General features: G+C 40.4%; 1 protein-coding gene across 1 annotated transcript in view; it reads right to left on the reverse strand.

Annotated features, from left to right (window-relative positions):
* Positions 1–7,252: 7,252 nt before the first annotated feature.
* The window catches only part of LOC134607931 (collagen alpha-1(IX) chain-like), a 103,527-nt gene continuing 86,620 nt past the window's right edge, over positions 7,253–24,159 (reverse strand). The window contains exons 23-28 of the mRNA XM_063450527.1: positions 16,827–16,859; positions 11,600–11,746; positions 10,409–10,585; positions 8,941–9,031; positions 8,778–8,855; positions 7,253–7,539 (exon numbers count right to left, since the gene is read on the reverse strand). Coding sequence (XP_063306597.1) covers positions 7,343–7,539; positions 8,778–8,855; positions 8,941–9,031; positions 10,409–10,585; positions 11,600–11,746; positions 16,827–16,859 — 723 coding nt within the window. The 3' untranslated portion in view covers positions 7,253–7,342. The remainder of the gene's footprint in view (positions 7,540–8,777; positions 8,856–8,940; positions 9,032–10,408; positions 10,586–11,599; positions 11,747–16,826; positions 16,860–24,159) is intronic.

Here is a 24,159-nt window from a genome sequence, read left to right on the forward strand (position 1 = left end):
GAGCTCTTCTCCCTAGGGCTCTCAACCCGAGAGCGTGGTGGTATCCAGCCTGCTGCGTTGAGGCTGATGATCGGGGAATCCTCCCCCGTGTTTCCTGACGCTGGTGCGTGTGCGCTTTTTTTGTCGGGCTGTGCTTCTTCAGATAGCAGTCAGTTGGGGGGGTGCTCCGACGCTGTGCTTTCACCTGTTGATGGTGGTGGCGATGCGATGAGCGACATTTCTCCTACTTCGCGGTGTCTCCGCCGGAAGGTGAGCCTCTAGTTGGGCCCAGAAGTGGTCAAATGCCGCAGCAATGCACAGCTGGATGTCATCGGAAGTTGGCAGGTAAGCGGGGGCCCGCTGCTGAAGTTCATGCCCAGTGAGTCTGCTCGCCATTTTAAGGGGCCTGTGTAGCGGTTGGGGCCTGTGTTGAGCGGGCCGCTTGATTCCAGGCTGTGTACGGGGAGCAGGTCATCGGGGACCGGGATAACCCCCGCTGGTCCAGAGGGGGGGGTAGCGTTAGGTGGGGACCACCCGATCGACCTCTGAGCAGCCGTCTCCCCAAGGCTCCAGCACGAGTAGGCCGCAATCCTCAGGTCGGGCAAGCCGGTTAAGGAGGAGCACATGACGGGTATCCCCGGATGCAGCATCGACCCATGAGCCAGAGGGTTGCTGGCAGCAGGCAATTGGAGTGGGTGAACCGGGATTAGTCCCCCTAATTCGGGACTAGACGCGGGAGCTCTTGCTGAGCACGTCCGATCCGCATGGCAGTCAAGCTCTGCCGGTATAATTCTTGTAAACGTTGTTTTAAATTATATCATAAGCCAAATCCCATAGAAATGTACTATGTTTTTCAGAATATATTAAAATTTGAAGGTAAAAAGACTATATAGCAAGTCTTACATATAAGCAGTTAATGAGGCAATATCCACAATCCCAACCAACACCATCACAGAAACCAACAATTTTAAGGAGAGGTTAAAGGTTCTTAACATGTATAGTTTGGAGGAAATACGAGATGGGGGGATATGGTAGAAACATTTAAATACATAAAAGGTATCAACACAGTAAAGGAGGAGACTATATTTAAAAGAAGAAAAACTACCACCACAAGAGGACATAGTCTTAAATTAGAAAGGCAAAGGTTTAAAAATAATATCAGGAAGTATTAGGGTAGTGGATGCATGGAATAGCCTTCCAGCTAAAGTGGTAGAGGTTAACACAGTGAAGAAGTTTAAGCATGTGTGGGATAGGCATAAGACTATCCTAGCTATAAGATAAGGCCAGGGACCTAATGAGAGTATTTAAAAATTGGGCAGACTAGATAGGCTGAATTGTTCTTATCTGCTGTCACATTCTATGTTTCTATGTTTCTATATATGCCACTGCATTAGTGATCTTCTAACTGCTTCACAACAAGTTCAGGCAGAAGGAGAAACAATTCCCATCATGAAGACAGGAAGCCATGATAAGGGCAACATGTAAAGGAAGTTAGTAAATTGGATTAACTTCACAGAGGTGGAAAGATCAAGGAGAGCTCCTGGCTACAGAAGAAACACAAGGCTATACTCATACCAGAGGCACTGGAAACAGCTAAGCAAATGCTGATAGAACCAGCAACCAAACTGAGCAGATACCCTAGAAAAGCACCAATGTGTATGCACAGTGCAGGGTAACCACAACATATCCACCCAAGACACACATAGAGCAAAGATTGAACAGTACTGTAAGAACATCTGGGAGAAAGAAGCTTCACATAACACCACACCAAGGCCCAGTGGTTTCTAGACCTAAAAGCAGACCACCGCATTCTCCCATAAGAGGAACCAGGCACCATCACAGTAGGAGATATCCCCCTACAATGAATAGCCCACATGAAGAGTTGGTCAGCCCCTAACAATGCTGTATGGACACCTAGCAGCACAAATGAACCAGCTACTAGCAACAGACTCTCACCTTAACAGGCTAATACTGGTCATGAAGGACCCTCACAAGGGAACAAAACCATCTAACCACTGACCAATCATCTGCCTCCCCACAACATGGAAGGTCCTGTCAGGCATTATAGCCATCAAGATCGACAGCATATGAGTCAGTACATGAGCAATACTCAGGGGATTGGAAACAACAAAAGAAGGTGGAAACACCAATTACTGGTAGACCAAGGCAGACCAATCTTTGCACATTCTGGATTGAATACAAGAAAGACAATGACACCTGATGTGCTATCTCCAATGCTGTTCTGCATTGGCCCTAACCCTTAGCCAGATCAACATAAAAAGTGGATATGGACACAGGTTCAAAAGTGGAGCTACCATCAGCTACTTACTCTACATGGACGACATCAAACTGTATGCCAAGAGTGAATGGAAAATTGACACTCTGATCAACATAATTAGGATATAAAGCAAGGATATCGGAATGTTTTTCAGACTAGATAAGTGTGTGCGGATGATAGCAAAATGAGGGAAGGTGATCAGGACAAAAGGAGTTCAAGTAGGAGAAGATCAAATAGGAGATGTATAGAACAGGTACACAGACATGGGGGTACCACAAACACATGGCAACCATAAGCAGGAGTCAAGGAGGATAGCAACATCCAAGTACCTCTCGAGAGTCAGGTCCTGAAATCCCAACTCAATGGCAACTACTAGATTCCAGCCATCGACACATATGCTCTACCAGTCATCAGGTACCCACCTAGAATAAAAATCCATGGATGTCAAGATCCATAAACTACTCCCTATATTTGGAGGATTACACCCGAAATCCAGGACCTAGACACTGTACACAAGCCGGAAGGAAGGAGTTCGGGGACTGATAAGTGTCAAGGCCACAGTCCTGGATGAAACACTGAGCATCCACAAGTCATCAGGAAGATGGCTTTCAAATATGAAATGCTAAGGGAATGCGTGAGACAACAACAGATGGATTATGCATAAAAGGAGAAGGTTCTATGACAAGAGAAACCTCTCCATGGGGTGTACCACTGGCAGATAGTGCATGTAGCTTGCATTATGAAATCCTAACAGGGGTTGGAAAGCGCAGAACTGAAAGACAGCATTGAGGCATTACTCCTAGTAGCACAGGAAAAGGCATTCAGCACCAGATAAATAAAAGTGGGTGTCTAGACAGGTCCAAGGTGCAGACTGTACAGAGAGGCACCTGAGACATTCCTGCACATTATAGCTGGGTGCAAGATGTTATCAGGAACAGTATACAATGAAAGGCGCAATCAATGCTGGGATTGTGTACCAAAAAATCAGCACAGAACATGGGCTGGACCTGTCCATGTCCAGATGGGAGATAGCACAAATAGTAAATTACAATGGCACAGCAAAGATCATCTGGGACTTTCAGACCCAGACAGTCAATCAAGTAGTGGCCAACCAGCCTGACATTGTGGTGGTAGACAAGAAAGACTGCAGTGGTGGTGAATGTGGAAATATCCAGTGACCATAACATCAGGAAGAAAGAACATGAGAAGGTGGACAAATGTCAAGGACTAAAAGAGGAGCTATAAAGGATGTGGAAAGTGAAAGCTTTAGTAGTTGTGATAGGAGCACTCGGAACTGTGACCCCCAAGTTGGGGAAGTGGCTACAGCAGACTCAAATTGTGACATTCAACATTGCTGTCCAGAAGTGCAGTTCAAGAAACAGCTAAGATACTGCTCAAAACCCACAGACTCACCAGGAATATTCATAAATACCACCCGGAGGGGTGAGCAAGTAAACAACCACTGGCAGGTGAAGTGAATGACATATTATTATATTGTTGCAATGGCACCTGTCAAGGGGTGGGATATGTGTGGCAGCTACGGTAAACTAAAATTTCTGAAAAATATGAATGGACACTATAGGCAGTCAGACCACTTCAGCTCACTGAAGTATCCTGGGTGCAGTGTCCCAGTCAGTTTAGCCCTGCAATTGTAATTATTGCCATTATTGAAAAACGGCAATAATTACATTTTAGGGGTTAACGCCACCTCTATTGGCAGTCTACCAAACAGCCACAAGAAGCAAAAGTCATTAGGCGACTTTTGATCACCTAAGTGAGGATATCGAAGATCAGCTAAAACCCCATAGGAAAGTATCGATTTATGGAGTAGTCCTAATGCGCGACATGTGCATTGGGTCCCCAACGTTGGCTGGTTTCGTGGGAGGATGAGCAGAGACCAAGCTGGACACAGCACAGAGGGACATCACACTATAGTTTCCCTTTAATACTGGCCATGATAGAAAGGTGTCAAAACACACAGTGCATCGCAGTTTGTTGCGTATGGGGCTTCATAGCCACAGATCAGTCAGAGTGCCCATGATGACCCCTGTCCACTGCTGAAAGTGTCTTTATTGAGGATGTGAGCATCAAAACTAGACCATGGAGCAATGGAAGAAGGTTGTCTGGCCAACAGAGACAGTGTTATGCTCTACTAAGAACCTTGGTCCTGGCATTCATGTGGATGATACTTTGACATAAATATAGTGTTGTATTTTGGTTTTGTGCTGCACGAGGTATGACTAAATTTGGGCTCCCCCTAATCTAAATTTGCCCCACCCTTTCTGTCAAGACCACAAAACTTCCTGTTTAAGTCCTTCCTAGGCTCCACCTTTTCCTCTCTTAACACTCCACCACTTCATATCTCATCCTTTTAACCCCTTAAGGACCAAACTTCTGGAATAAAAGGGAATCATGACATGTCACACATGTCATGTGTCCTTAAGGGGTTAAGCACACGCATTCTCACTGACCCATGCATGCACTCATTGGTTGTGTTTAACCAACACACACACTTGCACTGACAGAACATGTCCTCACTGATACACATACACTGACACACTCTCAAAGACAGACACAAAATCAATGACTCACACACTGTTAAAACAACACACACTTTCATTGACAGACACACACTGACACACCCACTCACTGACAGAAACACTGTCGTATACATACACACACACTGACAGACACACACACTCAATGACAAACATACAGACATCAATGACAGACTCTCATTTATTTAAAACTCACTAACAGACATACATTCACTGACAGACAGACACATACACTCACAGACACACAAACACTGACAAACACACTCACAAACACACATTGACAGTCACATACATGTCACTGATAGACACCGACTCACTTGTTTGACACACTCACAGACACTTATTGGGAGACATACACAGTCACTGACAGATACACACACACACACACACATTGACTGGCAGACACATATTCTCACATACACTCACATATTATTATTATTATAATTTATTTTCAATTTATGTCCACCTAGCCTCCCTAACTTTGGGCGTGTAGGGATAATTGTGGGACAAAATATTAACTTGTGTGGATTCTGTCTTAGTAGTCCAGTGTGGCTGCTGTGACAGCCGGGTGGTCGGCAGGGTGTATGTGCAATGGAGGCGGAGAGGGAGCTGTAATGTTCTAGCTCTGCTCCCTCACGTGCCCTTCTGTGGTGCCGGGAGCTTGGATATGATGTCACTCTGGCCCCAGCATCACAAAGCGGTGCATGAGGGAGCAGAGCAAGAAGATTACGCACACACCAGCCTGCCTTGAGAGGACTCTTTCACAAAGGCTGATTGACCACTGCGAGTGGGGTGCACCCCCACCCGTCAGTCATTATATGCGCAGTCGCCACATGGACCGTGCTAGCGCTAAGAATCACAAAATGGGCAGGGTGGCATGGTACACAAAGGATGCAAAGAGAGAAATTGGGAGGTGAGGAAAACAGGGGGTGGTAATAGATACAAATGTGGTGTAAGGGACATAAAGGTGTGCAAGAGGAATTGAAAGGGGATAAAATACACTAAAGGGCAGTAAGACATTCAATTGGTTGTTGAAAATGAAACTGTAATAGTATATGTAATTATAAATTGTGCAAATATGTCTAGAGATGTGTTTAGAAACAATGATTAATCAATTAAGACCCTAAACCTCATTAATGTTTTAAGGTTGTATGATGGCCAATATACCATGGGGTATGGAATAAGATATAGTCAATTTGGAAAGCATTGAAGTATATGTAGAACGGTTTTTGCTAATGTGCATTTAACTTGTTGAGATTAAATGTTTCTGTCTTATCCCTGTCAGAATGAATTTATTGAAACAGCGTCTAATATATTTACAACATAATCATTTAAAATACACTGACATGGGACAACATTGACCTTGTGCCTAAACATTATGTAATGCTTGCTCCAACCACATGATGGCAGGTTTGATTCCTAGGAAGATCATCTTAATGTTAGTCTTCTACGGTTGATAAAATGTGTACCTTTTGAGTTTGGTAACAATGGCATCTGTTAATCACCGGTTAATTTAACCTTTCCTACAAAGTAGAAAAGTATATATATAAAAAAGAGAGATTATATGGTATGACAGGAAATGGTTTAATGAACTACTTTTACCTTCAAATTTGAAATCACTTTGAATTCACATTGAATTCATGTCAATTCCCACATTATAAAATAGCCCTGACAGTTTTTCATTCACAAAGAACAAAGACAAATACATCAGAAGTGGCAATGTTTCTTCATGTGGCTTTGTGAGTGCACCATGTGACACACTGATCTATATCTTCCCTAAAATCAACGTTTGCGTTAGGCCTCGATAAGAGCGTGCATGCACAGCTTGCTCACATATCTCAACTCATTATAGTATCCAGCACTCCTGTAAATTCGGTTATCAAGATCCACTTTTTATTATTCTTTTAGGTCAAAATACAACATAATTAACATAAAGCTATTTTTTACATTTTTTATTAAATAACAAGTGTTTGAGTATTTTTCTATACCTGCTGTCTAGTTCTCATATTAGTGGAACTGGTCAAAGAGTTCTGTATATAGGCTAAATGATCTGTTCGATAAAATGACCAGTTTTGGTGGTAACAATCTTTATTGTGTGCTATTGATAGCGGATGGAGTAAAAAGAAAGACAGTCCCTACTTGAGTTTGTCTTGCCATTTAAGAAATGGCACCACTGACTAGAATTGCAAGTCAATTTTGCCAAAAGCCTCCAATGGAGTCTTATGTATCTTAAAACAAACTGGTTTATTTTATTTTGGGCACGGAAATGGCCATCCGCTCTAATTTGTGGCAGGCAGCTGACAAGATTTATGCATAAAATGACCTTCAATAGGAATGAGTTACAAACAGTTCTGGGTTTTATTGGTTGATAATTTCCCTTTAACTGTGTGCAAGACTGCAGAAATGTAGGTTTGTTCCTCAGAACAGAAGGTGAATGTCTACAGATTTCATCTTCAGGTGTCAGTCCATCAAAGTCCACAAACACTCTGTATTATCATCTTCTCTTTGAGGTATGTGTTGCAATTTCTCAGAACAGTTTCTTGGAAAAAAGACCCTGTTCACTCAACATCGAGGGAGCATTGATGCCACAGTCTCTGGCTTCACAGAATCCTGGAACCCCTGCTTGACCTGGCAGCCCCTGTTGACCTGGTGGACCACTGTAACCCGGAGGCCCCTGAGGTCCATTTGCTCCATCCTTGGCAACTCCTGGGTACCCTGGATATCCTAAAGTAAGGTAAAGTAAATGGTTAAATCTGTAAAGTTAGTCAATTGAAAAAGGAAATAAAAAATCCACCTTGAGATGTAGAGTATATGTTTTCTTAAAGTATGCAATATAACAGGATATGTCAAAATGACAGAAATCAGTGCTGGGTTAAAGTGATGAAGTTTCCATGGTCACATTTTCCATTTCTTGTTTTTCACCTAACCTAGACACTGTGCAAAAATAAAACTTTTCACAAGGCTCAATTCACTGCTCACCATTAAACTCTAAGCACATGTTGAGACATATGTAAAAAAAAATGACCAAATAAATAAACTTAATTGAATATGGCAAGCATTTGTCTGCAATATACATCACTCTTCAAGGTGGAATGTAAAGGTGACTGACTTGGTAACATTAAAAAGATCTCTGTGTTCTGGACTAAGAGTATCCAAGGTGCATTTCTCGTACACGTCACATCAGGCCTCAGTTTCAGCAGACTGAGTACCAGTGAATGCAGCCTAAGAACAAAAAGCCAATTCTTATGTAGCATGTAATATACTGGATTAAAATGAGAACCCCCAAAAAGGAGCTTCGGAGTGGTGACATCTTTTCAACTTGCTATCTTATAAGCTGAAATCTATGTGCCTTTCCCTTATCCAATCAATACATGGCTTATGATTTGATGTTTTTTTAATCTACAAGTAAAATGCTCTAATCTCCCCTTTCACGAGGGACATGGTTTGTGCATTTAAAATAAAGATGGTGATGAGATACATGCACTGTGGTTGCTACAGTAACTCCCAAGCTGCTTGCTAAAGAGTATGGAAATGGTGTGACTTACATTAATCAGTTTAGAAAATCACTATGTTGGCAATGAAACCAGCTTGTTGACATCACAAGGGAGGTTTGCCCTGCTTGGGGACACTTCAAAGAAGAGACTGAGCGGAGCAGGGTGGGTGTTTACAGAGGAGTGACGCTCACGAACAGGAGGACATGGCAGCGTTGGGTTGGAGGTATAGTGATCGAATATCTCTAAGCATTATATTTGAATACATCATGTATCTCTGTGATAAATTATGTATTCAATGCATATTGGGATTATTTATGTTAAAGTGAACATGTCATGAGACGTTCACTTTTACCATAAGTTGGCATTAGTATCTCCTCAAAACTCAGAATGATGAATCACATAAACATGAATGTCTGTTGAATTGGGATTAATCTTTTCTAAAGGACAACACAGTATATTGGTACTAACCTGTCGGTCCTTGAACTCCATCTGGTCCTGGAAGTCCAGTTCCTGGGTCTCCTACATTTCCTTTCTCTCCTCTGTTACCTGCAAACACATAAGATTAAAATTTATGATAAACTAGAAGAAGCACAAAAAAAAGAAGAAGCAAATCTTGCAATTGCAGCCTTACCTTTGTCTCCATCAGCTCCTTTGGTTCCAAAAACACCAAGAGGACCTCTTGGGCCTCGGATGCCATTGGACCCAGCTGCACCTGGTTTTCCCTGTTAAAAATGATTGAATATTAAAATCAGACAATAAATATAGGAACTATCTTACCTGAAATGGACCAGAATAACAGCCGTTAATGTTTGTACCAGGGAGTATGAACAAATGTATGAAATTAAAAAACTGGTTGTGACATTTTATTTTACAACTTGAATTCATAATGCATTTGATATCAAAAAGATGATCATGATCTGAGTAAGATTGGTGGAAGAACCTTTGTTTTCTGTAAAAACACTGACAAGATAATCTCTATAAAGAATTTTACGTACAATGCCTTGTTGCATTGATATACGTATAAATACTCAGGAAATAAAGATAGTATCAATCATAACACATGGTGTTTAGTTTGCCAAATGTGTTTTCTCTGTAACACTATTTGTGTTATTATACTTCGCATTAAATGAATGCGCTTTGGGGATTTATTAAAAAGCCTAAAATCAACTTCGAGATATCTCAAAATGCTACATGTTATTCCACTGCTAACCTCTTCATTTAAGAACAAAGCACACTATTCTTATTGTGTATATAGCAACATAACCATTCTAACAGATTCTGTCCATAGCATTCTCAGACAATGAGGGACATACTACTCTAGTGGCAAATGGGCAAGGCTTGCTTTTAGCTCCAACCATAGCAATTCTCATAGTCACTGTGTTCCTAGACCAATTTTTCCTTATGTGCTTCTAATCCATGCCCCATTTAATATGTATTTTATATATTGAAGGAACACTATAGGCACCAAAACAACTTTAGCTTAATGAATTAAATTTGGTGTATAGATGATGCCCCTGCAGTCTCATTGCTCAATTCTCTGCCATTTAGGAGTTAAATCACTTTGTTTATACATTCCCAGCAACACCTCCCTTCATGTGACTTGCACAGCCTCCCTAAACACTTCCTTTAAAGAGAGATCTAATGTTTAAACTTAATTTGTTGCACATGCTGTTTAATTTAGAATGTCTAGCAAGTTAATAGCTTGCTAGACCCTACAGGAACCTCCTGTATGTGACTACAGTTCAATTTACAGAGCAAAAGACAAAAACTTTTAAAGTAACTTAAAATCTGATTTAATTTTTATTTTTTTATGGCTAGGGCTGCATAAACAGAAAAACAAAGTGATTTAACTCGTAAATTGCAGAGAATTGAGCAGTGAGACTGCAGCAGCATAAGCTATACACCAAAACTACTTAAAAAATCCAAAGTTTTTTGATACCTATAGAATCCCTTCAAATTTGGATTTTTATGATGCCGAGAATCTTCAAGTCATGCAGAGCTTAGAATGTAATTCTAGACTTGCTAATGGAAATGTCAAATAATATAGAAAACCCTGCTAGCACAAAATAACTATTATTTTATGTATGCCAAACACTTACCTTCTTTCCTGCTTTTCCTGGTACTCCTGTAGGTCCTGGCGGTCCTATTAATGACACGTTGGCTGTCGGACATGCCGTGGCACACTTCCCTCTAATGCTGGCGGCATATTGGGACACACTCTGTATAACCACCTTACGACACAGCTCATACACTATTTGATCTGACAAATCTGGACCCTAGGGGAAGGATATAAAGCATATTTTTCCATATTGATTAAATCGATTGTATCTCTAAGCAGATGGCTGCAGCCGTGGAGTGTGAGTGAGTGCATGTACAGTAGACAAACATCAAGGAGCTGTCTACAGATCTTTCTTTGAAAGTTCTGATGTCAGAAGATTTTCTGGAAGTGTGTGGGTCATTAAAATCACTAAAACATTTACTAATCTGGACCTTAGGATGCTTATTATACATCACTCAATAAATGGATTATATGGTTTAATTGCCTGGGTATCCATTACATTCTAAGTGAGATTGAAGGAATATAGAAAATTGAAACTACAATATCTGTGGAATGGGAAAAACACAAGTTGACAACTTTGATTAAAATTATATGTTTATTTTTAAGATTTACTTGGGCTATAAACACCTTATATTGTGATACATGTATAGCTCCACATCTGAGATCTTTCATCATCCAAACAACAGTTTGTATGTGTTTGGAGAAACCCATTACTTTACCTACATTGCTATGGTTCCACTAAAATGTAATAAAATGATGACCAACAAACCATAAAAGTGATAGAGCTACTCATTACAGAAAAAAAGCTACACATTAAAGTTACAGATTGCAGACAAGAACACACAGATAACAAGTACCGGTAAAACAAATTACCCCTATCTGTATTTTGTAAAATTGTTGCTAGAAAGGAAATAAATTATAGCAATATCTTCAGTAGCCTAACTATATGAAATTAATACAAACAGACAAGTAAAGTATGTGTATATCCTAATGAATGATAACCTACATACAATTGTTTACAAGTTAAAGCATGATGTGTAAAAAATAAAATGTGCAATATAGTAAGTAACATTTAAATATTGGATTACTGATGATATGCCACATTGTATCATACAAAGATATTTAATTTGTAAGATGTTTTTGTAGTAAAAAACAACAGCAAATAAATAGATTAACAAACAGCATTGACTGTTACAAATTAAGAATAAGACGACCTTTAAGGTCTCCTTACCACAGGACCAGTAAGTCCAGGAGATCCAGGAGGACCTCTTTCTCCACTATCTCCAACTGGGCCACGATAACCCCTTGGTCCTGGTGATCCAGGGACACCTGTTCTCCCAATCGGGCCCAATATACCTGGAGAGCCTCGTTTTCCACGCTGTATGTAAAAGGTAAAGTTGAAAATACCTTGATTATAATTAAGTTTTACATATTTTAATAGTACTCTTTTTGAGGACTTGTCCAAACAGTATAGCCCTCATAACCACTATTGATACAAAAGTAAAGTATAACAAATAAAGCTTTAAAAAGGAATGCAATATAGACTATTGGAAACTATTAAGGTTTGTTCTAACACTGGTCTAAGGCAGTGGTTCATTGACCAGTTTGACCAGGATCAGCATTGTGTGCATTGTGTAATCTGTGTAAAATATAAACTAGAATTCTGCAAAACATGTCTTCATAAGGCTGTTCAGTGTCAGCACATTTATTTTTTTTGCACTGGAAAATGCAGAACGTCTGCAGAAGATTTTTTTGTGGGTAGTGACCTGGTGCCCAATGCGTATCACCTCTTCTGGCCCATATAGGCCAATTTTAGGCATTGACCAAGGTATTATGTATCCCTGCTTATATCTTGTTAGGCATGGTCATCTAATTCCAATTCCCTTGTTCTTTTCTTTGCAATGTTCAAAATAAATATGTTAAAATATATTGCATCATTGAACCCACCATTTTACCACTTGATATATTATTAAATATAGTATGCCATCTTAGTTTAGTTAAATGGCATTGAAATCAGAAAATTAAAGGAATAACCTTGTTTTGAAAAGTATAAAGTATGTAGTTGAAACCAATATATGCAAAAAATCTGTGTATGGACAAAAAGCTGCATAAAATGGTTATCAATAAGTTCTTCTCAAAACAGTTTGCTAAAGATGTCTTATACATACCTTCAACACTTTGAGAAAGATTGTACCAGCAAATTCCTTGGTGGGGAATTATTATACATCATACGGAGTGAGCAAAACCTCTTTTTGATTCTTCAGTAAATTTTGGAGATTGGGATATCTACTTTTATATGTGTTCATCGATCAATGCCTCCCCTCAGTGACTTTATTTATTTTTCCAGCAACCTACGGCACTACTTTCTACTACACTCCAAAACAAAAGAGAATACCCATCACTATAAGGACTGTGTGCAGAATCTGTACTTCACTATATCCGTAGGCGGGGATTAATCCGCCCAAGCGCTCAAGTTGGAGCTGAAATTAAGCTCCTTAAAAGTGTGAGTATATACCTTTTTTCTTTTTTATTCTTTATTGAGTTTTATATATAAACATAAAAGAAGGATAGTTAATACAATGTTAAATAAAAATCTGCACACCAGTCAAGCCATAAGACTTGCTTTTCCCACAGAAATCACAAATTTGCAGTGATGTTACTACAGCAAAGGATTATGGGTGGGCATATGCAAATTAGTTTAACAAAGAATCACATTTTTTGCCTGATTCCATTTTAAACATGGATTCCTTTGAGTCTTTGTTTGCTGTATACAACAGCTTTAAAACACAACTTAGAAAAATATGCAAAGCCAGTGAACCACTCATGGACAAATAAATAACATTTATTTTTGCGCGGTTGTTTCCAATTACGTGCTAGTATGACCTTATAGGCAATCATACAATGTATGATAAAACTCTTGTTGTTTCGTGTCTTATTGGGGAAATGCAAGTGTAATAATGCGGCTTCAGGCTTCCCCTCTATTATTATATTAGTCTTATCATATATATATTTAAAGAGTGCATCCAAAGTTTTCTGTATATATGAGCAACTTCACCAAATAAGGAGGTAGGAGCCTTCTTTAAAACCAAATCGTCAACACCAAGGAGATGCACTCTTATACATCTGTGCTAATCTAGTTGGAACCAGATACCATCTATTCATAATTTTATAATGAGTTTCAATTAAATTCTGGCATTGAGCCTGTTTACGAGCCATATTGAAAGTTTTACACCATTCTTGATGATCTAACACACAATTAAGCTCTTTTCCAACCTTGTTCTTCTGGGGAAAGCTCTCTGAATAGTTTATAGTTCTAATTAAATCTATAGCCTTTAAAATATTTTTGCTTACTTGAGTCAGATGTTTTTGTAAATAATGCTTAACTCTAAGGTATGGGAACATTTCCAAGTTTAGTAATTGAAATTGTTGGACTAGAGATTCGAAGAGCATCAAATTGCCTTGGTGCAATTGTTGGGCCAAATTATAGATTACCCCATCTAGTTAGTGATATGTCGGCTATGTTGTCTAAAACAGCATATTGTATCCCTAGTCTCCTTTTAATTTCTTCCCAAACTGAAAGAGCTTGATCCAGTATTTTATTATTGACAATAGGAACTCCCATTGTTTCAAGCTTTTTTGTATTCCAGATAAGACAAGTGGAGTTTTTTAAGCCCCACGCCTCTGTTTTAATTTTGCACCAAACCTCAGCCGAGCCTGTTTGTAATTGAGTTCTGTAGACATAGAAAACTATATTGGCCAGGTAGTAAATTCTCACATTTGGGAAATTTAGACCACCATCTTTAGGTTTAAGACATAAGGTTACCCTGTTTATCCTAGGTTGTTTACTCTACCAATGAAGGTTTCAATTTTGTTCTTTAAGAGAGTTAACCAGCTATTTGGGACTTTCAATGGTACCATTTAAAAGAGAGAGTTCCATTTTGGTATAATATACGAATTCACAATGTGAATTCTGCTCCACCAGGTAGGTGTCTCCAATCTTTAAATAATTGGTTTGCTATTTTCAGAAGGTTAATGAAGTTAACCTATATTAAACTGTTAAAATGTTTCTTGCTGATCTCATCTTGGGTGTCATTAGCAGTTTATAATTAGCTACCTGACTGTAGTCATTAAATTCTCCCATCAGAAAATCAAAAGATTACTTATTGCAAACAGAATGTCATCTGCATACAAGCAGATTTTTAATTCACTATCTCTCACCTTGAACCCACGTATTTTATAGATATTTCAAATGTTTGAAGCTAATGGTTTAACTGAGAGTATGTATAACAATGGTGACAGTGGGCAACCCTGTCTGACGTCAATATTTATTGTAAACCAATCACAGCAAACATTTGGCCCAGCCGTTCTGGCTGTAGGTTTTTTTCTACAGTGCCATAATTGCATTTAACAGCCAACCATTGACATAGGACAATAATACATGTTCAAGAAATTTCCAGCTTAACCTATGAAATGCTTTCTCGGCATCAACTGCTATAGCTATTTTTTCCTTTTAGAGCTATCAAGAATGTTTATTACTCTTCTTGTATTAAAACATTACCATCTACTGGGTATAAATCCAATTTGGTCCATATGAAATCATTTCCTGATTACGTCTTTAAGACGTTCAGCTAAGATGGATGCAACCAATTTGACGTCAGTGTTTATTAAAGAGATGGGTCGATAGTTAGAAATCACAAAAGGATTTTTACCTTGTTTCAAAATAGGAAGTACGTTAGCCCTAGTCATTTCAATCAGGAAGCGGCCTATCTGAACGGCATTGTTAAAAGTTAGGGCCAAATGTTTGCTCAGCTTTAAAGACTTTAAAGGCGTTTTATACTTTTGCAGTTTTGAAGTATCAATTTCAACTTATTCTATATTAATAGGTCTGTTAAGGTTGGTTAATTGCATCTGATCGATCTTTAGGATCTTAGTTTTAAGTAGATATTGGTTTATGAAATTCAGTGTAGTGTCTTCTGGCAGGTTATATAATTTTCCATAGTAATTCTTAAAACAATTCCCAATATCATTAGGATTTATACATCATTTCTTATTATATACTATCCTTGTTATACGCGAGTTGGCTTGTTGTTTTCTGAGCTTGTCAGTTAACAGTCTATCAATTTCATTGTCCCTACAATAAAATATAAGTTTTAACTTATTGATATTTTTTTGCAATTATTTAATTTATGTATTGGATGATTTTGTCCTGTATGTCTACAAATTTTCTTGCTTCATCTGGTGAAGGATCTATTTTATTTTCTGCGGAAAGTTTATAGAGTGAGATATATAAATCAGATATATCTTTATTTGTATAGGAGCTGTGATTCAATTTAATTAAATATTCTCTCAGAACTGCACACCACGTAGTCAAAAATTATGTGTCGGAAGGGTCATTCTCTTTGAAATAGCAGTCAACTAGAGCAGATGAAAGCCTAGGACCCACCTTCAGTGGAGTAAGTGATCATAACCAATACAATATTCAATTTATTACAATATTTTGCAATACTTCTTCAATGTAAGTTCATTATGTCCTGTCTATGGACATTCCTTACATTACCTCCACCGTCTCAGATCCTTATGCTTCTTTCTCCTTCTCAGTTTTATTTGTGCTCACTTCTAAACTCATCTTAGGTTTTATTCTTGCTCTGATAGTTGCTATATCTCTCATGACCAACCTGCGTTCCCCTCTGTTTCCAACCTCCTTTTCTCCGTCTAACTCATTACTTCATTTTACAATTTTGTTGTATTTCTGGTGTCCTCCAGACATGTGTCTATTGATATCAGCACAATGCTATGGAAGTTTAGTACAACCTTCACTTTTTACATTAAAATATCTCATCAATATTTTTATTCAATGGGCTGTGGTAAGACATTCACATCACAAGAGGTCTAGCTTGTGCCTATGTTGGACTAATATATATATATATATATATATATATATATATATATTTATATAAAAATAACGATAATTCAGGCACTCACCCTTAAAAAACTTTCCGTTATCTTGCCTTAGGTGCTACCAGCGTCTGAGATATATAGTCAAAGATGAAGTAGGAGCACTCAAAAGGACTTTTTCGGTGATTTTAATGTGGTAGAAAAGGTTTACAACAAAGTGTAACGCATATCAATCAACGTTTCGACCCCATCTTGAAAAAGACCCTTAGGGGTCGAAACGTTGATTGATATGCGTTACACTTTGTTGTAAACCTTTTCTACCACATTAAAATCACCGAAAAAGTCCTTTTGAGTGCTCCTACTTCATCTTTGACTATATATATATATATACAGCATCAATCCACAGAAATAGCAGATTGAGGTTTCTACTTTTGTAAAGCTGCTTCTGACAGATGTGGTTATAGAATAAAAATAAATATTTTAATTTTATGGTTTACAGACATTTGAACTACAACATTTGACAATCTGTTCTTGAGATAGATAAATAAATGTAATTTACTTACTGATCCTTTGTCTCCAGTGTCACCAAAATCACCCTGTTTTCAATCAAACAAAAATAATTGTGACTTGGTTATGCTTGCTGACATGTAAAATACTATATTGCAAAAATGGTGATAGGAGCCGCACTCAATCCCAGTAGCCACCCGGTGTTCCCGAGTAGGACCAGCAGAAATTCCACAACAACAAAGCAGTACAAGAAATTCTCCAGGCACTCAAAGTGTTAAAGCCGCAGGCAGTTTTAAAAGTACAAAAGGAGCAGCAACGTTTCAACCTGCTAAGAGGTCTTTGTCAAGCTAAAGCTAAAGCTTGACAAAAACCTGTTAGCAGGTCGAAACGTTGCTGCTCCTTTTGTTCTATTAAAACTGCCTGCGGCTTTAACACCTTGAGTGCCTGGAGAATTTCTTGTACTGCTTTGTAAAAATACTATAACAGAAACAATGTATTTCTTACTGCATATTTACTAATATTAATATCATTTATTGAATATATTTTTGTGTGGAATTGCTGAATATCTAATTTTATCATCTGCTACGAAGTTTCCTACTCAATGAGTCTGAAGAAAACATGGTGAAGCCAAGAAAATATTATTTTTGGTAAGCATGTGTAACTCGTTATTACCTATAATTAACAAGGAATCCTGCACATATTCTTGGTGTTTAGGTAATACATAAAATAAAGGATGTAAGCTGGGAAAATGTAGAAGAAAAGAACATTAGGCTGAGAGTAGCCTTAGCACACCTATGCCTATGTATCTTTGGTGTTCATGTCAAACCAAATACAACCAGGGTTTTTATTCTCAAGGATAGAATATTTCATAATCTGAAGCAATTGTATTAGGAGTATAATATGCATATATGAGACATTAATAGGGTTTAGCTCATTTTTGGGGGGCATTCTCTATCTAGCACAACAGCAGATTTTAAAAAAATGTATTTTACTGTTAAATCATGGAATTATTAATAGGTATTAAATATACAGTATATATTTACTTGTGAGAGATTTAGGAAAGCAAATTGAAGGATGCAAAGTGAGGAGTGTGAGTAATGAAGAAACGGTGAGAGATTGGCATGAGAGCCATAGACAAGTTTATGATGGAGCGAGGATGCCATTGCCAAATAAAAGAGATCTTCAGATGTGTTAGATGTGGCCAGGTTCCATTTTGAAGTTACTTGCATTTTTTTTTAGTAAGCTGGAACTAAAACAAAACTATAAAAAATTCCCAGTTTCATATTTATGTAAATCTTTGTTAAGTGGAATATATATATAGTATTCCTTGTAATAATCATAGAACACGAATACTACTGCCAATGTACATTCAAATATACCATTTATGGCCCTGTGCGTCACTGGCTGCTAAAGCTACTTGAAATCGGGGTATTTAAGAAGATGTGTTGCGCAGCTTGCCTGCCTTTTCCATGAAGCTTGGAAGAGGTGACTGCGGTATAGAGCTTAATCGCTGTGCCCACCTAACCTACCCTTATTTATTATATATTTGATTACGCATTGCTATTTTTTATTCATAGCAAAATGTAATAAACTATGTGTTATTTCAGTATGTTATTTCCATTGTGTATTGTTAAGGGTATAAGTATTCTATTTTGAGGGAAAATAGACTATCTGGTAAATTTTATATGGTTAAGGCTGTGAGGTTTAGCGATTGGCTTTGCAATTTTATGGCAGGACAGGAGGCTTCATATTTGCTTTACCTTCTTTACTGAAACCTCCAGCAGCAAAGAAACAGTTAACAGAACTTTTCGAAACAACCAATCAGAACAAAGCAACAGTAGTATAAAACCCCTAAGCAGGCTCTTCCACTTCCTCTTTCTTTGCTGCTGCCTCCAGGTGAGCACTCACCAACTCAGAGTTGTCTCTGCTCTGGGTTGTTTTTTTTTTTATCCTACATGCTGCTTGCTTATTTGAACAGTCTGTTTACTCAGTCTATTTACTAGGTTTGTTTTAGCAGCTTAATTGCTGCATTTATTTAGGCAGGCTTCTTGCTGAATTTATTTTAACAGTTTATTGCTGTGTTTACCTAGGCAGTCTCTTGCTGGCTTCAGCTAGGCAGTCTCATGCTGTGTTTAGCTAGGCAGTCTCATGCTGGGTTTAGCTAGGCAGTCTCATGCTGGGTTTAGCTAGGCAGTCTCATGCTGGGTTTAGCTAGGCAGTCTCATGCTGGGTTTAGCTAGGCAGTCTCATGCTGGGTTTAGCTAGGCAGTTTATTCTGTGTTATTTCCTATACCACTCCATGCTATGTACATGCAGTTTTCTCTCTCTGCTGCACCCCTCCCTGGGTCCCCCTGCTAGGCTCTGTAGCCCATACCCTTTCTCCCTTATTCCCCACCTGCTCCCCGCGGCCCTTGGCCGCTTGCTGAGCAACTTTTTCAACCGTGGCAGTGCTGCGGCGGCCATTTTGTTGGAGCCGCGGCGGCCATTTTGTTGGAGCCGCGGCGGCCATTTTGTTGGAGCCGCGGCGGCCATTTTGTTGGAGCCGCATGGGCTCCATGCATCGCATACAGCCCGGTCTCACCCACCGAGCTGCCCTGCTACCTGCTGGCCATGTGGCTAGCCTTCTCTCTCCCTATACAAGGGGAGATAGCCCAATATTTCAGCTATCCCCCTACTTACTGTGCCTGTCTCACATGCTGCATGTGTGACAGATCCTGGATAGCAGGATCTGTCCCAGGCACTCTCACAGCTCACACTGCAGCTTACTATGATGTCTGATGCAATGTGACTAGGTTATCTATCCTAGCAGTAAACTTGCCACACCTTTTGCTACTAAGGAGAATCTTAGATTTACAGGGGTATTACTGCTCAAATAAATATCTTTGTTTAAAAATCATTGTGTAACAAGACTATGCCACATGTAATATATGCTAATCAAGCCTCTCTCTCAACAAACATTATATGGTCTGTTTTCAGCACCTAGCTCCCCTGCCAAGGTTTTGCTGCCCTTCCTGCAAGGGGCTTAAAATTTTCCACTATACATACACTTCAAATGTATCCTATTATTATTATGCCTGTGTGGTCTGTAGCTGTGCATCAGCTTCTAGCTGTATGGACCCTTCTACCCCTCAGGGGGGCTAACCGACCCCACATACAGTCCTGTCATAACCGTAATGAGAGTGACCCCCCCCCCCCCTCTCGCTGACCGCACTACTGGGTGTACAGACCTCTATGATACCACCCTGAGGGTGACCCCCTCTTACCTACAGCTCTGCTGGATCTGCAATGCCCGGTTATGGTTATATGAGGGTGACCCCCTCCTGCCGTCTGCACTGCTGGACTGGCAATGTCTGGCTACTTTATTATACGGCTAACCACTACGGCACTACTGTACCTACAGTGTCCGATTATGTTCAGACTGAGGGTGACCCCCTCCCCTGCTGGCCTATACTGCATAGTATGCTTGTGCTTGTTGGGTGACCCCCTCTTGCACGTTGGGTGACCCCCAGCTGGCCGCACCAGGTATCACTCAGACAGTGTTACCTCTATGGCAGTTATGCAATCACGTCTGAAGGCCAACCACTACGGCACTACTGTACCTACAGTGTCCGATTATGTTCAGACTGAGGGTGACCCCCTCCCCTGCTGGCCTATACTGCATAATATGCTTGTGCTTGTTGGGTGACCCCCTCTTGCATGCTGGGTGACCCCCAGCCGGCCTCACCAGGTATCACTCCAACAGTGTTACCTCTATGACAGTTATGCAATGACGACTAAAGGACAAATCTCCCATGCCCAGAAGGTCACTTGTCCTGTCCTCATGCCACCCCGCTGACCTCACTGCCAGAAACCATCGGTACCCTACAGGGGACACTCCACCGGCCATCCTAGACGCTACACCGAGCACCCCTGGTACGTGTTGGCTAACGGATGGATTCATCTAGAGGATCAGTCTTCATGACGGAGTCCAGAAAGGTCCCCGCAGACACCTGATACAGGGTTTGCACTCTATCCGGGACTAACCACTGGATGTCGATGACACGCGGACACAGATGTTTCCTCGGGACAAATGGCGCGTTACAGCTTGGAAAGCGAATAATACTAAATTCCGTTTTGGAATGTACCTATATGACTTATAGGTATCGCCTAGTTGGTTTCTACCCCTGAGAGCCGCAAAACGGAGATCAAGGTTACAGAATCTTGGACCGTTCCAGGAGCAATACGCATGACCAAAAGAGGCGTCCATTCCGAAGTTGCCATGCTGGGCGAAGTGTGGGGCGGGAGTGGACTCCCGCCCCATCCCCATCCTACATGCTCCTAATGCATGTCACCTGTGGACACTTTGAGACGGAGGGCACTCATTCCCTCAGAGCTGCTCGGCGTGGATGATTGGTTCTCTCCCTCAACTGGACATGAGAGAAACCCACATGGATTTGCCATCAACATAGACATATTGAATCTGACTAACTCCCAGTCAACCCAGTTTCTGGTCTTTCATAGGATATTCGGTCCAGGCATGCTCCGCCACCCGAGGACCAAGATGTCGGTCTTCAAGGAAAATGCCAGGCATATGCTCCGCAACCTGCGGGTCACACTTAGGGGCCCAACCCGGTCGATTGACCAGTTGTTATTCGCCATCGAGGCCATACCTCCAGGATCCGGTACTATCAGCCGCTCCAACATGACGCTTTCTCGGATCCTCGGCCTGGTATAGCCGAATCATGTGACCTTCGGATGAAGATCATCTAAAACTTAATTGATTACTCCGACAGGGGGACCTGGCCTACCTAGGAGTTTCGGACCCCAACCAACTTCGGCCTGGACTCTGGAGTTCAAAGGAGGAACCGCTTCACGCCAACTGCATGGAACTACCTGCAGGTTTGTTCAATGTTTACAGCTTTACCAGGGGAAGTGGTACTGCTCGCTACCTTCCGGCCTGGACTTATCACTGGTTGCCCACTTTGGACTGCAGTCGGATCTCACTTAGGATCACTATCTATAGCGTCTGGACAAGTATTCGTCATTTGTGACAATGTCTGCGGGACGAGACACTCATGTGGCGGACGGCTTCATCCGACCATGGAGAGACCCCAATGATTGGTTGCCTCACCCTCTGGGGTCTCGACTACTGGCATGATTAAATTCGGTACGAACTGCCATACGGAGCGGTTCTCTAGCTGGCTGCCGGACCCTCAGCAAGGCGAGGGACGCGTTTTCCAAGCTTGGTCTCCTTCGGGGCGTACGCATTCCGTTTACTTCCAGGATACTTCAGGCTTTGCTTCAGACCGAATTTCTGGGAGTGTCGTTTCGCCTGGCCACACCACTTCGGAGGAGTCCTCCGTGCTTTCCCCTTTTGCTGGAGTTTGCCATGGGAAGGACTACCTGTCTCCAGGTCCTGTGTGGGATCCACAAGGGTAGCCTGCCATGACTGGTGTCTGGAGAGATGTTTGGGTCCCTATGGCTGTCCCCATTGTCTGGCTGAGTTGCCCTCTCAGGGTAGGATCGTATGGGGCCATTCACGTCCTATGTCAGCTAGAGGACGACTCATGTGCGTTTTCGCAAGATTCCGGCATTGGTAAGGACCTCGTGGTCTGCAGTCTACCAAGAGGAGTATACCTTACAGGAGCCCTATCTCTTGCTATTCCTCAAGTCTAGTGGTATCGTGTGTTCTGCATTTCCTTGAGGAATGACCTGATGACAAGGACTTGCCTTGCGCCAGTTTTTCCGCTTACGGGTTTCCCCAGTACATCTTGTATTTCATGACGTTCTTCTTCCTTCTTGCCGTTCAGTACATCGGTTTCTGCTCCAGACATATTTCATTTCTATTCGTCCTCTGTGTTGTACCCCTACTCTCCGGATAGGCCACGGCTCTGACAGGTTGTACACGACCATGTAGATCCAGGATCTGGTTCTTTCCTCCGTCTACTCATGGACAACTGTTGATTTCTGCGTACGGACGTTTTGATCTGTTTCTGCATTTTCTATACACCGCTGCTCGGTTTAGGGAATGGGTTTTCCATTCTCCTTTCATTTCAGTCCTATGTCATATGGCTTCTGGTTCTACTATTTGGGCGTTAAAATTGCAAATATGAAGCCTCCTGTCCTGCCATAAAATTAGGGATTATTCTAGCCTCGGTGAGGGAATAATCTAAATTTTATTAAAGACAGGAGGCGAATATTTCCCCCCCTTTTCTTACGTTCCCTCCCTGGATTTGGGTCTTGTAATTAATTGGATATTGTTATGTTTTGTGAATGCATTGTTTTACATAATAAAGGTTATGTCTATTATTTAGTGATTGTCTGTGTGCATTTTTATTCATCATGTTTGTGTTGTAATTATGTTTCGTCCATGCCTTTTAGTTTAGGTACATACTAGATACTAGGTCTTCATAAGATCTGTAGACTTTGTTTATTCATCAGGTATTCTAATGTGCAAGTGATATTGTATGGATATGACATCTTGCCTTGACAGTTTACTTTCACGATGTTTTCCTTTTTCTTGCAGTGTAATCTATTTTCTCTCTGGGCTTGAAGATTATTTCTCTGGATGTGTCTGCTACAAGGTGGATTCGTTGGTTTCCTTGCTCTCCTGCTCGACCTCATCAAAGAAAGAGGAAGTGGAAGAGCCTGCTTAGGGGTTTTATACTACTGTTCCTTTGTTCTGATTGGTTGTTTTGAAAAGTTCTGTTAACTGTTTCTTTGCTGCTGGAGGTTTCAGTAAAGAAGGTAAAGCAAATATTCGCCTCCTGTCTTTAATAAAATTTAGATTATTCCCTCACCGAGGCTAGAATAATCCCTAATTTATGAGTAAGAATGTTATGGTTATGTTGGTTATTTATGTAATGTGTTTGTAGTAACCTTTAATAAATTCACAAGTTCTTTTGACAAATTAAATATATATATTGTGTCACGAATGTTTATTTCTGTTCAATTATTTCACGCATTGCACATGGTTAGCTGCAGGTCACTTATAAGAGAATATTAAACAATGTCTAGTTTAGGTATAACTTGATGATAAGGTTGTAGCTTTACATGGTCTTCATATTTGGAGGTAATAGTTCCAGCCATACTACCCAACACAAACATGATTACATACTAAAGTGAGCATTTGGCGTGAAGTTCAAATTTAAGACCAAAATTAGAAAAACGAAATTAAAATGTGAAATTCTCACATCAGTGAATAACCCTGCCAAAGTCTACTGATCTGGTCACTAAAAACAGTCCAAAAAAACTCCCATTGGGTCCGTAACTGTAGCGATCCAAAGGGGGAGAAACATGGATCTGAGGGGCTCTCCACAGGATAACTGATTTTGTATTCTTGACACTATAATGTTCCTCTAAGTGAGAATTTAAAGTGAAATCCAAATTTAAAGTCAAAATACCCAACCT

This window comes from Pelobates fuscus, chromosome 4 (genome assembly GCF_036172605.1).
Source record: "Pelobates fuscus isolate aPelFus1 chromosome 4, aPelFus1.pri, whole genome shotgun sequence".
Taxonomy (NCBI): domain Eukaryota; kingdom Metazoa; phylum Chordata; class Amphibia; order Anura; family Pelobatidae; genus Pelobates; species Pelobates fuscus.